The sequence below is a fragment of the Oncorhynchus nerka genome, linkage group LG20 (assembly GCF_034236695.1).
Source record: "Oncorhynchus nerka isolate Pitt River linkage group LG20, Oner_Uvic_2.0, whole genome shotgun sequence".
NCBI classification, from domain to species: Eukaryota; Metazoa; Chordata; class Actinopteri; order Salmoniformes; family Salmonidae; genus Oncorhynchus; species Oncorhynchus nerka.
The window spans coordinates 947,628-965,274 of record NC_088415.1 but is presented as its reverse complement, the minus strand read 5'-3'; the positions used below and the strand labels follow the sequence as shown (position 1 = coordinate 965,274).

The 17,647-nt window shown below is 41.3% G+C and overlaps 1 protein-coding gene across 1 annotated transcript; it reads left to right on the top strand.

Annotated features, from left to right (window-relative positions):
• The first annotated feature begins 6,782 nt into the window (after nt 1-6,782).
• Nucleotides 6,783-7,823, top strand: LOC135562759 (plexin-B3-like). The gene is made up of 3 exons (XM_065005094.1): nt 6,783-6,846; nt 7,013-7,159; nt 7,677-7,823. The coding sequence occupies exons 1-3, from the start codon at nt 6,802-6,804 to the stop codon at nt 7,821-7,823; spliced, it is 339 nt and encodes a 112-aa protein (XP_064861166.1). The 5' UTR covers nt 6,783-6,801.
• The last annotated feature ends 9,824 nt before the right edge of the window (nt 7,824-17,647 follow it).

The following is a 17,647-nucleotide window of genomic DNA, read 5'->3' as shown; positions in this document are numbered from 1 at the left end:
AGTGAAGTCTCTTTGACCAGGGTCTTATATAGTGACCAGGGTCTATATATAGTGAAGTGTCTCTTTGACCAGGGTCTATATATAGTGAAGTCTCTTTGACCAGGGTCTATATATAGTGAAGTCTCTTTGACCAGGGTCTATATATAGTGACCAGGGTCTATATATAGTGAAGTCTCTTTGACCAGGGTCTATATATAGTGACTCTTTGACCAGGGTCTATATAGTGAGTCTCTTTGACCAGGGTCTATATATAGTGAAGTCTCTTTGACCAGGGTCTATATATAGTGAAGTCTCTTTGACCAGGGTCTATATATAGTGACCAGGGTCTATATATAGTGACCAGGGTCTATATATAGTGAAGTCTCTTTGACCAGGGTCTATATATAGTGAAGTCTCTTTGACCAGGGTCTATATAGTGAAGTCTCTTTGACCAGGGTCTATATATAGTGAAGTCTCTTTGACCAGGGTCTATATTTAGTGACCAGGGTCTATATAGTGACCAGGGTCTATATATAGTGAAGTCTCTTTGACCAGGGTCTATATATAGTGACTCTTCAGGGTCTCTATACTGAAGTGACCAGGGTCTATATGAAGTCTCTTTGACCAGGGTCTATATATAGTCTCTTTGACCAGGGTCTATATATAGTGACCAGGGTCTATATAGTGAAGTCTCTTTGACCAGGGTCTATATATAGTGAAGTCTCTTTGACCAGGGTCTATATATAGTGAAGTCTCTTTGACCAGGGTCTATATATAGTGACCAGTCTTAACTAGGGTATCTTTGACCAGGGTCTATAGTGAAGTCTCTTTAACCAGGGTCTATATAGTGAGTCTCTTTGACCAGGGTCTATATATAGTGACCTTTGACCAGGGTCTATATATAGTGAAGTCTCTTTGACCAGGGTCTATATATAGTGACCAGGGTCTATATATGAAGTCTCTTTGACCAGGGTCTATATAGTGAAGTCTCTTTGACCAGGGTCTATATAGTGACCAGTCTCTTTGTGACCAGGGTCTATATATATAGTCTCTTTGACCAGGGTCTATATATAGTGACCAGGGTCTATATATAGTGAAGTCTCTTTGACCAGGGTCTATATATAGTGACCAGTCTCTTTTGACCAGGGTCTATATATGAAGTCCAGGGTCTATATATAGTGACCAGGGTCTATATATACTCTCTTTATCTATATAGTGAAGTCTCTTTGACCAGGTCTATATATAGTGAAGTCTCTTTGACCAGGGTCTATATATAGTGAAGTCTCTTTGACCAGGGTCTATATATAAGTGACCAGGGTCTATATATAGTGACCAGGGTCTATATAGTGAAGTCTCTTTGAGGGTCTATTTATAGTGACCACCAGGGTCTATATATAGTGAAGTCTCTTTTGACCAGGGTCTATATAGTGAAGTCTCTTTGACCAGGGTCTATATATAGTAGTGACCAGGGTCTATATATAGTGAAGTGACCAGGGTCTATATAGTGAAGTCTCTTTGACCAGGGTCTATATATAGTCTCTTTGACCAGGGTCTATATATAGTGAAGTCTCTTTGACCAGGGTCTATATAGTGAAGTCTCTTTGACCAGGGTCTATATATAGTGACCAGGGTCTATATATGAAGTGACCAGGGTCTATATATAGTCTTTGACCAGGGTCTATATATAGTGAAGTCTCTTTGACCAGGGTCTATATATAGTGACCAGGGTCTATATATAGTGACCAGGGTCTATATATAGTGAAGTCTCTTTGACCAGGGTCTATATATAGTGACTCTTTGACCAGGGTCTATATATAGTGAAGTCTCTTTGACCAGGGTCTATATATAGTGAAGTCTCTTTGACCAGGGTCTATATATAGTGAAGTCTCTTTGACCAGGGTCTATATATAGTCTCTTTGACCAGGGTCTATATATAGTGACCAGGGTCTATATATAGTGACCAGGGTCTATATATAGTGACCAGGGTCTATATAGTGAAGTCTCTTTAACCAGGGTCTATATATAGTGAAGTCTCTTTGACCAGGGTCTATATATAGTGAAGTCTCTTTGACCAGGGTCTATATATAGTGACCAGGGTCTATATATAGTGACCAGGGTCTATGTGAAGTCTCTTTGACCAGGGTCTATATAGTAGTCTCTTTGACCAGGGTCTATATAGTGAAGTCTCTCTTTGACCAGGGTCTATATAGTGACCAGGGTCTATATATAGTGACCAGTCTATATATGGACCAGGGTCTATATATAGTGAAGTCTCTTTGACCAGTCTATATATAGTTTGACCAGGGTCTATATATAGTGAAGTCTCTTTGACCAGGGTCTATATAGTGACCAGGGTCTATTTAGTGACCAGGGTCTATATATAGTGAAGTCTCTTTGACCAGGGTCTATATATAGTGAAGTCTCTTTTTGACCAGGGTCTATATAGTGAAGTCTCTTTGACCAGGGTCTATATATAGTGAAGTCTCTTTGACCAGGGTCTATATATAGTGAAGTCTCTTTGACCAGGGTCTATATATAGTGACCAGGGGTCTTTGTGAAGTCTCTTTGACCAGGGTCTATATATAGTGACCAGGGTCTATATATAGTGAAGGGTCTCTTTGACCAGGGTCTATATATAGTGACCAGTCTATATAGTAGTGACCAGGGTCTATATAGTGAAGTCTCTTTGACCAGGGTCTATATATAGTGAAGTCTCTTTAACCAGGGTCTATATATATAAGTGACCAGGGTCTATATATAGTGACCAGGGTCTATATAGTGAAGTCTCTTTAACCAGGGTCTATATATAGTGACCAGGGTCTATATATAGTGAAGTCTATTTAACCAGGGTCTATATAGTGAGTCTCTTTGACCAGGGTCTATATTGACCAGGGTCTATATATGAAGTGACCAGGGTCTATATATAGTGAAGTCTCTTTGACCAGGGTCTATATATAGTGACCAGGGTCTATATATAGTGACCAGGGGTCTATATAGTGAGTCTTTTGACCAGGGTCTATATATAGTGAAATCTCTTTGACCAGGGTCTATATATAGTGAAATCTCTTTGACCAGGGTCTATATATAGTGACCAGGGTCTATATATAGTGACCAGGGTCTATATAGTGAAGTCTCTTTTAACTCTCTCTTTAGACCAGGGTCTATATATAGTGAAGTCTCTTTGACCAGGGTCTATATATAAGTCTCTTTTGACCAGGGTCTATATATATGAAGTCCAGGGTCTATATAGATCTCTCTTTGACCAGGGTCTATATATAGTGAAGTCTCTTTAGTGACCAGGGTCTATATATAGTGACCAGGGTCTATATATAGTGAAGTCTCTTTGACCAGGGTCTATATATAGTGAAGTCTCTTTGACCAGGGTCTATATATAGTGACCAGTCTCTTTTGACCAGGGTCTATATATAGTGAAGTCTCTTTGACCAGGGTCTATATATAGTGACCAGGGTCTATATATGCCTGACCAGGGTCTATAGTGAAGTCTCTTTGACCAGGGTCTATATAGTAGTCTCTTTGACCAGGGTCTATATATAGTGAAGTCTCTTTGACCAGGGTCTATATATAGTGAGTCTCTTTGACCAGGGTCTATATATAGTGACCAGGGTCTATATATAGTGACCAGGGTCTATATATAGTCTCTTTGACCAGGGTCTATATATAAGTCTCTTTGAAGGTTCTCTCTTTGACCAGGGTCTATATATAGTCTATATTGTAGTCTCTTTGACCAGGGTCTATATATAGTGAAGTCTCTTTGACCAGGGTCTATATAGTGAAGTGACCAGGGTCTATATAGTGAAGTCTCTTTGACCAGGGTCTATATATAGTGAAGTCTCTTTGACCAGGGTCTATATATAGACCAGTGTCTATATATAGTGACCAGGGTCTATATAGTGACCAGGGTCTATATATAGTGAAGTCTCTCTACCAGGGTCTATCTATTTAACCAGGGTCTATATATAGTGACCAGGGTCTATATAGTGAAGTCTCTTTAACCAGGGTCTATATATAGTGACCAGGGTCTATATATAGTGAAGTCTATATTAACCAGGGTCTATATATAGTGAAGTCTCTTTAGTCTATATATATAGTCTCTTTAGACCAGGGTCTATATAGTGAAGTCTCTTTGACCAGGGTCTATATATAGTGAAGTCTCTTTGACCAGGGTCTATATATAGTGAAGTCTCTTTAACCAGGGTCTATATATAGTGACCAGGGTCTATATATAGTGACCAGGGTCTATATAGTGAAGTCTCTTTAACCAGGGTATATATATAGTGACCAGGGTCTATATATAGTGAAGTCTCTTTGACCAGGGTCTATATAGTGAAGTCTCTTTGACCAGGGTCTATATATAGTGAAGTCTCTTTGACTATATATAGTGACCAGGAGGGTCTATATATAGTGAAGCCCTATTTGACCAGGGTCTATATATAGTGAAAGGGTCTCTTTGACCAGGGTCTATATATAGTGACCAGGGTCTATATATAGTGACCAGGGTCTATATACTGAAGTCTCTTTGACCAGGGTCTATATATAGTGACCAGGGTCTATATATAGTGAAGTCTCTTTGACCAGGGTCTATATATAGTGAAGTCTCTTTGACCAGGGTCTATATATAGTGAAGTCTCTTTGACCAGGGTCTATATATAGTGAAGTCTTTTGACCAGGGTCTATATATAGTGACCAGGGTCTATATAGTGACCAGGGTCTATATAGTGAAGTCTCTTTGACCAGGGTCTATATAGTGAAGTCTCTTTGACCAGGGTCTATATATGACCAGGTCTCTTTGACCAGGGTCTGTATTGACCAGGGTCTATATAGTGAAGTCTCTTTGACTAGGGTCTATATATGAAGTCTCTTTGACCAGGGTCTATATATAGTGAAGTCTCTTTGACAGGGTCTATATAGTGAAGTCTCTTTGACCAGGGTCTATATATAGTGAAGTCTCTTGAAGTCAGGGTCTATATATAGTGAAGTCTTTTTGACCAGGGTCTATATATAGTGACCAGGGTCTATATATAGTGACCAGGGTCTATATAGTGAGTGACCAGGGTCTACATATAGTGAAGTCTCTTTGACCAGGGTCTATATATAGAAGTCTCTTTTGACCAGGTCTATATATAGTGACCCAGGGTCTATATATAGTGACCAGGGTATATATAGTGACCAGGGTCTATATATAGTGAAGTCTCTTTGACCAGGGTCTATATATAGTGAAGTCTCTTTGACCAGGGTCTATATAGTGAAGTCTCTTTGACCAGGGTCTATATAGTGACCAGGGTCTGTATATAGGTGAAGTCTCTTTGACCAGGTCTATATAGTGAAGTCTTTGACCAGGGTCTATATATAGTCTCTTTGACCAGGGTCTATATAGTGAAGTCTCTTTTTGACCAGGGTCTATATATAGTGAAGTCTCTTTGACCAGGGTCTATATATAGGAAGTCTCTTTGACCAGGATCTATATATAGTGACCAGGGTCTATATATAGTGAAGTCTCTTTGACCAGGGTCTATATATAGTGAAGTCTCTTTGACCAGGGTCTATATATAGTGAAGTCTCTTTTTGACTAGGAGTCTATATATAGTGACCAGGGTCTATATATAGTGAGTGTCTTTGTTGGGGTCTATATAGTGACCAGGGGTCTATATATAGAAGTCTCTTTGACCAGGGTCTATATATAGTGACCAGGGTCTATATATAGTGACTCTTTGAGGGTCTATATATAGTGACCAGGGTCTATATATAGTGACCAGGGTCTATATATAGTGAAGTCTATATTAGTGACCAGGGTCTATATAGTGAAGTCTCTTTGACCAGGTCTATATAGGATCAGGTCTATATATAGTAAGTCTCTTTGACAGGTCTATATATAGTGAAGTCTCTTTGACCAGGGTCTATATATAGTGACCAGGGTCTTTGACCAGGGTCTATATATATAAGTGACCAGGGTCTATATATGATAGTGACCAGGGTCTATATATAGTGAAGTATCTATTTGTGACCAGGGTCTATATAGTGAAGTCCCTTTGACCAGGGTCTATATAGTGATCCTTTGACCGTCTATATATAGTGGAGTCTTTGACCAGGGTCTATATATAGTGAAGTCTCTTTGACCAGGGTCTATATAGTGAAGTCTCTTTGACTAGGGTCTATATAGTGAAAGTCTCTTTTGACCAGGGTCTATATATAGTGAAGTCTCTTTGACCAGGGTCTATATATAGTGAAGTCCCTTTGACCAGGGTCTATATATAGTGAAGTCCCTTTGACCAGGGTTTATATATAGTGACCAGGGTCTATATAGTGAAGTCTCTTTGACCAGGGTCTATATATAGTGAAGTCCCTTTGACCAGGGTCTATATATAGTGAAGTCCCTTTGACCAGGGTCTATATATAGTGAAGTCCCTTTGACCAGGGTTTATATATAGTGAAGTCCCTTTGACCAGGCCCAACAGGGCTCTTTAGCTCAGTGGGCTAAAACGGCCTTGACGAACCTGTTCGGTGAACCACCTGATGAATCAATTATTTTGTGGTGTGAAGACCAGATTCCCAGACTTCAAAGCTCAGTAGCATTTCCCAGTATTTTACATTGTTCCTAACTTCTTTCTTCCTCTCTTTCTATCCTTTCCTCTCTCTCTCTCTCTCTCTCTCGCTCTCTCGCCTCTCGCTCTCTCTCTTCTCTAGCTCTCTCTCTTCTCTCTCTCTCTCTCTCTCTCTCTCTCTCTCTTCTCTCCCTCTCTCGCTCTCTCTCTCTCTCTTCTCTCGCTCTCTCGCTCTCTCAGGACGGAGACGGTGGTGGAGAAGATGCTCACCAACTGGATGTCCATCTGTCTCTACTCCTTCCTCAAGGTGTGCGTGAAGCTGAACATTTTTTCCTGACTTCCTCATTACCCACAGAAATGTGTCAAATCAAATATGTATTTGTCACATACACGTGTTTAGCAGGTGTAGCGAAATGCTTGTGTTGTCATAAATACCTGTGTGTATCTGACTCTCCTACTGTGTGCCCCTGTAGGAGGTGGCTGGGGAGCCCTTGTATATGCTGTACAGAGCCATCAAGTACCAGGTGGATAAGGGACCAGTAGACGCTGTGACGGGGAAGGCCAAGCGCACCCTGAACGACAGCCATCTACTGAGAGAGGACATCGACTACTGCTCCATCGTACGTCTCTCGTTACATCATCAGAAATACATCTTCTTCTTTTGAACCGTTTCCAAATAGATTTGTTGTGGCTGATGCCTGGAAGAGAGAAGTCACTCCACTTCGTATGAAGACGTCTGAGTCCACCTTAAATCCACGGATACACTTCAGCTGCATTTGAAATGGCACCCTATTCCCTATATAGTATAGACCCATATAGACCATAGGGCTCTGGTCTAAAGTAGTGCACTATGTATGGAATAGGGTTCCATAGGGCTCTGGTCTAAAGTAGTGCACTATGTAGGGAATAGGGTTCCATAGGGCTCTGGTCTAAAGTAGTGCACTATGTAGGGAATAGGGTTCCATAGGGCTCTGGTCTAAAGTAGTGCACTACATAGGGAATATGGTTCCATTTCACATACTACCCTCTCTCTCTCTCTCTAACTCTTTACTGCTATCTCCTCTGTCTGGTCAGACTCTGGTGGTGAAGGTTTGTTTGTGTGTTGACATCGTCCCCCCTCCTCTCTCCTCTGGTCAGACTCTGGTGGTGAAGAGTGGTGTGGAGGTGCAGCCGTGTCCCGTCAAGGTGTTGGACACCGACACCATCACACAGGTCAAAGACAAGATCCTAGACCAGATCTATAAAGGAGCTCCTTCTCACAGAGACCTGCTGCAGACTCACTAGACCTGGGTAAGGAACTGAGGACCCTGTGTAAGGAACTGAGGACCTGGGTAAGGAACAGAGGACCCTGGAAGGAACTTGAGGACCCTGGGTAAGGAACTGAGGACCCTGGGTAAGGAACTGAGGACCCTGGGTAAGGAACTGAGGACCCTGGGTAAGGAACAGGGACCCGAGGCCTGGGTAAGGAACAGAGGCCCGGGTAAGGAACAGGGACCCGAGGCCCGGGTAAGGAACAGGGACCCGAGGCCCGGGTAAGGAACTGAGGACCCTGGGTAAGGAACTGAGGACCCTGGGTAAGGAACAGGGACCCGAGGCCTGGGTAAGGAACAGGGACCCAAGGCCCGGGTAAGGAACTGAGGACCCTGGGTAAGGAACTGAGGACCCTGGGTAAGGAACTGAGAGACCTGGGTAAGGAACTGAGAGACCTGGGTAAGGAACTGAGAGACCTGGGTAAGGAACTGAGAGACCTGGGTAAGGAACTGAGAGACCTGGGTAAGGAACAGGAACAGAGTCCCGGGTAAGGAACAGGAACAGAGTCCCGGGTAAGGAACAGGAACAGAGTCCCGGGTAAGGAACAGGAACAGAGTCCCGGATAAGGAACAGGGACCGAGGCCGGGTAAGGAACAGGACCGAGGCCCGGGTAGGAACAGGGACCGAGGCCCGGGTAAGAACAGGACCGAGGCCGGGGAACAGGGACCAGAGGCCCGGGTAAGGAACAGGGACCGAGGCCCGGTAAGGAATAGAGGCCTGGGTAAGGAACAGGAATAGTTGTCTATGGCTATTGTTACCTCAATGAATATAATAGCAAAACTCTACTAATGAATTTGATGTTTTAATTGGTGGTCAGCGTGGTGTTTTAATTGGTGGTCAACGTGGCGTTTTAATTGGTGGTCAGCGTGGCGTTTTAATTGGTGGTCAGCATTTTTAATTGGTGGTCAACGTATTGCGTTCGCGTGGCGTTTTGGTGTGGTCAACGTGCGTTTAATTGGTGGTCAACGTTTAATTGGTGGTCAACGTGAGCGTTTTAATTGGTGGTCAGCGTGGACGTTTTAATTGGTGGTCAACGTGGTTTTTAATTGGTGGTCAACGGACGTTTTAATTGGTGGTCAACGTGGCGTGGTGTTTTAATTGCGGTCAACGTGATGCGTTTTAATTGGTGGTCAACGTAATGTTTTAATTGGTGGTCAACGTAATGTTTTAATTGGTGGTCAACGTAATGTTTTAATTGGTGGTCAACGTAATGTTTTAATTGGTGGTCAGCGTAATGTTTTAATTGGTGGTCAACGTGATGTTTTAATTGGTGGTCAACGTGGCGTTTTAATTGGTGGTCAACGTGGTGTTTTAATTGGTGGTCAACGAGTCAGCGTTTTAATTGGTGGTCAACGTAATGTTTTAATTGGTGGTCAACGTGGGCGTTTAATTGGTGGTCAACGTGAGTGGGGTTCAAACACAGGCATTCTGTCCTGAGGATGTTTTAAATCGCTGATATGAGGTGAATGTGATTTTCGTCCAGAATGGAGATCGGGGCAGGCGGGTCACCTGACTCTGTCAGACGATGACGTCACAGCAGTCGTCCAGGGACGCTGGAAGAAACTCAACACTCTGCAGCACTACTAGGTACCACACACACACACACACACACACACACACACACACACACACACACACACACACACACACACACACACACACACACACACACACACACACACACACACACACACACAACCCCTACACACACACACACACAACCCCTACACACACACACACACACAACCCCTACACACACACACACTACACACACAACCCACACACAACCCCTACACACACAACCCCTACACACACACACACACAACCCCTACACACACACACACACACAACCCCTACACACACACACCCTACTACACACACACACACACACACACACACACACACACACACACACACACACACACACACAACCCCTACACACACACACACACACAACCCCTACACACACACACACACACACCCCTACACACACACACACACACACAACCCCTACACACACACACACACACAACCCCCTACACACACACACACACACACACACAACCCCTACACACACACACACACAACCCTACACACACACGACCCCTACACGCGCGCGACCCCTACCCCTATACGGCGGCGCGACCCCTACCCCTACGCGCGCGAGACCCCCCACACACACACACACACACACACACTGATGAGATCTGCTAAAGTAATTGTTTCTCTCCTCCAGGTGCCAGACGGACGACCGTGGCTCTGATCCCCAGATCAGCTGTCGTCATGGGGATACCCCAGGTCTACCAGACTGGAGAGAGTAAACACTGTTATACTACTGTAGAACCTGTTATACTACTATATAGAACCTGTTATACTACTGTAGAACCTGTTATACTACTATAGAACCTGTTATACTACTATAGAACCTGTTATACTACTATAGAACCTGTTATACTACTATAGAACCTGTTATACTACTATAGAACCTGTTATACTACTATAGAACCTGTTATACTACTATAGAACCTGTTATACTACTGTAGAGACCTGTTTAGACTACTATAGAACCTGTTATACTACTATATAGAACCTGTTATACTACTATAGAACCTGTTATACTACTATAGAACCTGTTATACTACTATATAGAACCTGTTATACTACTATAGAACCTGTTATAGAACCTGTTATACTACTATAGAACCTGTTATACTACTATAGAACCTGTTATACTACTATAGAACCTGTTATACTACTATAGAACCTGTTATACTACTATAGAACCTGTTATACTACTATAGAACCTGTTATACTACTATAGAACCTGTTATACTACTATAAACCTTATACTACTATAAGACCTTATACTACTATAGAACCTGTTATACTACTGTAGAACCTGTTATACTACTATAGAACCTGTTATACTACTATAGAACCTGTTATACTACTATAGAACCTGTTATACTACTATAGAACCTGTTATACTACTATATAGAACCTGTTATACTACTATATAGAACCTGTTATACTACTATAGAACATGTTATACTACTATAGAACCTGTTATACTACTATATAGAACCTGTTATACTACTATAGAACCTGTTATACTACTGTAGAACCTGTTATACTACTGTAGAACCTGTTATACTACTATAGAACCTGTTATACTACTATAGAACCTGTTATACTACTATAGAACATGTTATACTACTATAGAACATGTTATACTACTATAGAACATGTTATACTACTATAGAACATGTTATACTACTATAGAACATGTTATACTACTATAGAACCTGTTATACTACTATAGAACTATTATACTACTGTAGAACCTGTTATACTACTGTTATTTTTTACTATAGAACCTGTTATACTACTATATAGAACATGTTATACTACTATAGAACATGTTATACTACTATAGAACCTGTTATACTACTATATAGAACCTGTTATACTACTATAGAACCTGTTATACTACTATATAGAACCTGTTATACTACTATAGAACCTGTTATACTACTATAGAACCTGTTATACTACTATAGAACCTGTTATACTACTATAGACCCTGTTATACTACTGTAGGCCCTGTTATACTACTGTAGACCCTGTTATACTACTGTAGACCCTGTTATACTACTGTAGACCCTGTTATACTACTATAGAACCTGTTATACTACTATATAGAACCTGTTATACTACTATAGAACCTGTTATACTACTATATAGAACCTGTTATACTACCGTAGCACCCGTTACACTACTGTAGCACCCGTTATACTACCGTAGCACCCGTTATACTATCGTAGCACCCGTTACACTACCGTAGCACCCGTTACACTACCGTAGCACCCGTTATACTACCGTAGCACCCGTTACACTACCGTAGCACCCGTTATACTACTATATAGAACCTGTTATACTACTATAGAACCTGTTATACTACTATAGAACCCGTTATACCCTGTTACCCTGTGTCTCCCTCTATAGTGGTACCCTGTTCCTCTGTTTCTCCCTCTATAGTGGTACCCTGTTTCCCTGTGTCTCCCTCTATAGTGGTACCCTGTTACCCTGTGTCTCCCTCTATAGTGGTACCCTGTTACCCTGTGTCTCCCTCTATCTATAGTGGTACCCTGTTCCCCTGTGTCTCCCTCTATAGTGGTACCCTGTTACCCTGTGTCTCCCTCTATAGTGGTACCCTGTTACCCTGTGTCTCCCTCTATAGTGGTACCCTGTGTCTCCTCTATAGTGGTACCCTGTTACCCTGTGTCTCCCTCTATAGTGGTACCCTGTTCCCCTGTGTCTCCCTCTATAGTGGTACCCTGTTACCCTGTGTCTCCCTCTATAGTGGTACCCTGTTCCCCTGTCTCCCCCTCTATACTGGTACCCTGTTACCCTGTGTCTCCCTCTATAGTGGTACCCTGTTACCCTGTGTCTCCCTCTATCTATAGTGGTACCCTGTTACCCTGTGTCTCCCTCTATAGTGGTACCCTGTTACCCTGTGTCTCCCTCTATAGTGGTACCCTGTTTCCCTGTGTCTCCCTCTATAGTGGTACCCTGTTCCTCTGTGTCTCCCTCTATAGTGGTACCCTGTTCCCCTGTGTCTCCCTCTATAGTGGTACCCTGTTACCCTGTGTCTCCCTCTATAGTGGTACCCTGTTACCCTGTGTCTCCCTCTATAGTGGTACCCTGTTACCCTGTGTCTCCCTCTATAGTGGTACCCTGTTCCCCTGTCTCCCCCTCTATACTGGTACTCTGTTACCCTGTGTCTCCCTCTATAGTGGTACCCTGTTACCCTGTGTCTCCCTCTATAGTGGTACCCTGTGTCTCCCTCTATAGTGTTACCCTGTGTCTCCCTCTATAGTGGTACCCTGTTACCCTGTGTCTCCCTCTATAGTGGTACCCTGTTCCCCTGTGTCTCCTCTATAGTTGTACCCTGTTCCCCTGTGTCTCCCTCTATAGTTGTACCCTGTTACCCTGTGTCTCCCTCTATAGTGGTACCCTGTTACCCTGTGTCTCCCTCTATACTGGTACCCTGTTCCTCTGTGTCTCCCTCTATAGTGGTACCCTGTTCCTCTCGGTAGTATTTTCAGATTTGCCCTGTGTGTCCCTCTATAGTGGTGCCCTGTTACCCTGTGTCTCCCTCTATAGTGGTACCCTGTTACCCTGTGTCTCCCTCTATAGTGGTACCCTGTTACCCTGTGTCTCCCTCTATAGTGGTACCCTGTTACCCTGTGTCTCCCTCTATAGTGGTACCCTGTTCCCCTCGGTAGTATTTTCAGATTTGCCCTGTGTCTCCCTCTATACTGGTACCCTGTTCCTCTCGGTAGTATTTTCAGATTTGCCCTGTGTGTCCCTGTATGGAACTGTAAGTGTGTCCCTCTGTGTTCTCCGTAGAGATGCCCATGTTGGAGGGGGGGGAGGGGCTGAGACTGTGGCACCTGGTGAAGTCCAACGAGGAACCAGAGGTCCCCAAACACAGCAGCATGAGAGAGAGGGAGAGGGCCAAGGCCATACCAGAGATATACCTGACACGACTACTATCTATGAAGGTAGGTACACACACACACACACACACACACACACACACACACACACACACACACACACACAGAGGGAGAGGGCCAAGGCCATACCAGAGATATACCTGACACGACTACTATCTATGAAGGTAGGTACACACATACACACACACACACAGAGGGAACGGGTTCAGGCTATACCAGAGTGCATATCATAAGTATTCACATTTCAGCACGACAATAACCTAAAATACAAGACCAAATCTACATTGGAGTTTCTCACCAAGAAGACGATGAAACGGTCCTGAGTGGCCGAGTTACAGTTTTGACTTAAATCGGCTTCAACATCTTTGGCAACACTTGAAAATGGCTGTCTAGCAATGATCAACAACCAATTTGACAGAGCTTGAAGAATACACAAATAAATCATGTGCAAATATTGTACAATCCAGGTGTGTAAAAGCTCTTAGAGACCACCAGCTGTAAGGTGATTCTAACTATAAGGTGATTCTAACTATAAGGTGATTCTAACTATAAGGGGATTCTAACTGTAAGGTGATTCTAACAGTAAGGTGATTCTAACAGTAAGGTGATTCTAACAGTAAGGTGATTCTAACTATAAGGGGATTCTAACTATAAGGTGATTCTAACTATAAGGTGATTCTAACTATAAGGTGATTCTAACTATAAGGTGATTCTAACTATAAGGTGATTCTAACTGTAAGGTGATTCTAACTATAAGGTGATTCTAACTATAAGGTGATTCTAACTATAAGGTGATTCTAACTATAAGGTGATTCTAACTATAAGGTGATTCTAACTATAAGGTGATTCTAACTATAAGGTGATTCTAACTATAAGGTGATTCTAACAGTAAGGCGATTCTAACTATAAGGTGATTCTAACAGTAAGGTGATTCTAACTATAAGGTGATTCTAACTATAAGGTGATTCTAACTATAAGGTGATTCTAACTATAAGGTGATTCTAACTATAAGGTGATTCTAACTATAAGGTGATTCTAACAGTAAGGCGATTCTAACTATAAGGTGATTCTAACAGTAAGGTGATTCTAACTATAAGGTGATTCTAACTATAAGGTGATTCTAACTATAAGGTGATTCTAACTATAAGGTGATTCTAACTATAAGGTGATTCTAACTATAAGGTGATTCTAACTATAAAGGTGATTCTAACTATAAGGTGATTCTAACTATAAGGTGATTCTAACTATAAGGTGATTCTAACTATAAGGTGATTCTAACTATAAGGTGATTCTAACTATAAGGTGATTCTAACTATAAGGTGATTCTAACTATAAGGTGATTCTAACTATAAGGTGATTCTAACTATAAGGTGATTCTAACTGTAAGGTGATTCTAACTATAAGGTGATTCTAACTGTAAGGTGATTCTAACTATAAGATTCTAACTATAAGGTGATTCTAACTATAAGGTGATTCTAACTATAAGGTGATTCTAACTATAAGGAGATTCTAACTGTAAGGTGATTCTAACTATAAGGTGATTCTAACTATAAGGTGATTCTAACTATAAGGTGATTCTAACTATAAGGTGATTCTAACTATAAGGCGATTCTAACTGTAAGGCGATTCTAAAGGCTAACTATTCTAACTATAAGGTGATTCTAACTATAAGGTGAGATTCTAACTGTAAGGTGATTCTAACTATAAGGTGATTCTAACTATAAGGTGATTCTAACTATAAGGTGATTCTAACTATAAGGTGATTCTAACTATAAGGAGATTCTAACTGTAAGGTGATTCTAACTATAAGGTGATTCTAACTATAAGGTGATTCTAACTATAAGGTGATTCTAACTATAAGGTGATTCTAACTATAAGGCGATTCTAACTGTAAGGCGATTCTAAGGCGATTCTAACTATAAGGTGATTCTAACTATAAGGAGATTCTAACTGTAAGGTGATTCTAACTATAAGGTGATTCTAACTATAAGGTGATTCTAACTATAAGGTGATTCTAACTATAAGGTGATTCTAACTATAAGGAGATTCTAACTGTAAGGTGATTCTAACTATAAGGTGATTCTAACTATAAGGTGATTCTAACTGTAAGGTGATTCTAACTATAAGGCGATTCTAACTGTAAGGTGATTCTAACTATAAGGTGATTCTAACTGTAAGGTGATTCTAACTATAAGGTGATTCTAACTATAAGGTGATTCTAACTGTAAGGTGATTCTAACTATAAGGCGATTCTAACTGTAAGGTGATTCTAACTATAAGGTGATTCTAACTGTAAGGTGATTCTAACTATAAGGTGATTCTAACTGTAAGGCGATTCTAAGGCGATTCTAACTATAAGGCGATTCTAACTGTAAGGTGATTCTAACTATAAGGCGATTCTAACTATAAGGTGATTCTAACTGTAAGGTGATTCTAACTATAAGGCGATTCTAACTATAAGGTGATTCTAACTATAAGGTGATTCTAACTATAAGGTGATTCTAACTATAAGGTGATTCTAACTATAAGGTGATTCTAACTATAAGGTGATTCTAACTATAAGGTGATTCTAACTGTAAGGTGATTCTAACTATAAGGTGATTCTAACTGTAAGGTGATTCTAACTATAAGGTGATTCTAACTATAAGGTGATTCTAACTGTAAGGTGATTCTAACTATAAGGTGATTCTAACTGTAAGGCGATTCTAAGGCGATTCTAACTATAAGGCGATTCTAACTGTAAGGTGATTCTAACTATAAGGCGATTCTAACTATAAGGTGATTCTAACAGTAAGGTGATTCTAACTATAAGGTGATTCTAACTGTAAGGCGATTCTAACTATAAGGCGATTCTAACTATAAGGTGATTCTAACTGTAAGGCGATTCTAACTATAAGGCGATTCTAACTATAAGGTGATTCTAACAGTAAGGCGATTCTAACTATAAGGCGATTCTAACTATAAGGTGATTCTAACTGTAAGGCGATTCTAACTATAAGGCGATTCTAACTATAAGGTGATTCTAACTATAAGGCGATTCTAACTATAAGGTGATTCTAACTATAAGGTGATTCTAACTATAAGGTGATTCTAACTATAAGGTGATTCTAACTATAAGGCGATTCTAACTATAAGGCGATTCTAACTGTAAGGCGATTCTAACTATAAGGTGATTCTAACTATAAGGTGATTCTAACTGTAAGGTGATTCTAACTATAAGGCGATTCTAACTATAAGGTGATTCTAACTATAAGGTGATTCTAACTATAAGGCGATTCTAACTATAAGGCGATTCTAACTGTAAGGCGATTCTAACTATAAGGCGATTCTAACTATAAGGTGATTCTAACTGTAAGGCGATTCTAACTATAAGGTGATTCTAACTATAAGGTGATTCTAACTATAAGGCGATTCTAACTATAAGGCGATTCTAACTATAAGGCGATTCTAACTGTAAGGCGATTCTAACTATAAGGCGATTCTAACTGTAAGGCGATTCTAACATGTATTGACTCACAGGGGGTTTGAATACTTATGTAAATCCAATACAAATAACAACAATGTATATTTTTATTCAATCCGTGTTGAAGTAACACAACACAATGTGGAAGAAGTCAAAGGGTAGGAATACTGACACGAGACCCATCAATGCATCTGATGTTTTAAGTTATTGTCCTGCTGAAAGGTGACTTCATCTCCCAGTGTCTGGTGGAAAGCAGACTGAACCAGGTTATTGTCCTGCTGAAAGGTGACTTCATCTCCCAGTGTCTGGTGGAAAGCAGACTGAACCAGGTTATTGTCCTGCTGAAAGGTGACTTCATCTCCCAGTGTCTGGTGGAAAGCAGACTGAACCAGGTTATTGTCCTGCTGAAAGGTGACTTCATCTCCCAGTGTCTGGTGGAAAGCAGACTGAACCAGGTTATTGTCCTGCTGAAAGGTGACTTCATCTCCCAGTGTCTGGTGGAAAGCAGACTGAACCAGGTTATTGTCCTGCTGAAAGGTGACTTCATCTCCCAGTGTCTGGTGGAAAGCAGACTGAACCAGGTTATTGTCCTGCTGAAAGGTGACTTCATCTCCCAGTGTCTGGTGGAAAGCAGACTGAACCAGGTTATTGTCCTGCTGAAAGGTGACTTCATCTCCCAGTGTCTGGTGGAAAGCAGACTGAACCAGGTTATTGTCCTGCTGAAAGGTGACTTCATCTCCCAGTGTCTGGTGGAAAGCAGACTGAGCCAGGTTATTGTCCTGCTGAAAGGTGACTTCATCTCCCAGTGTCTG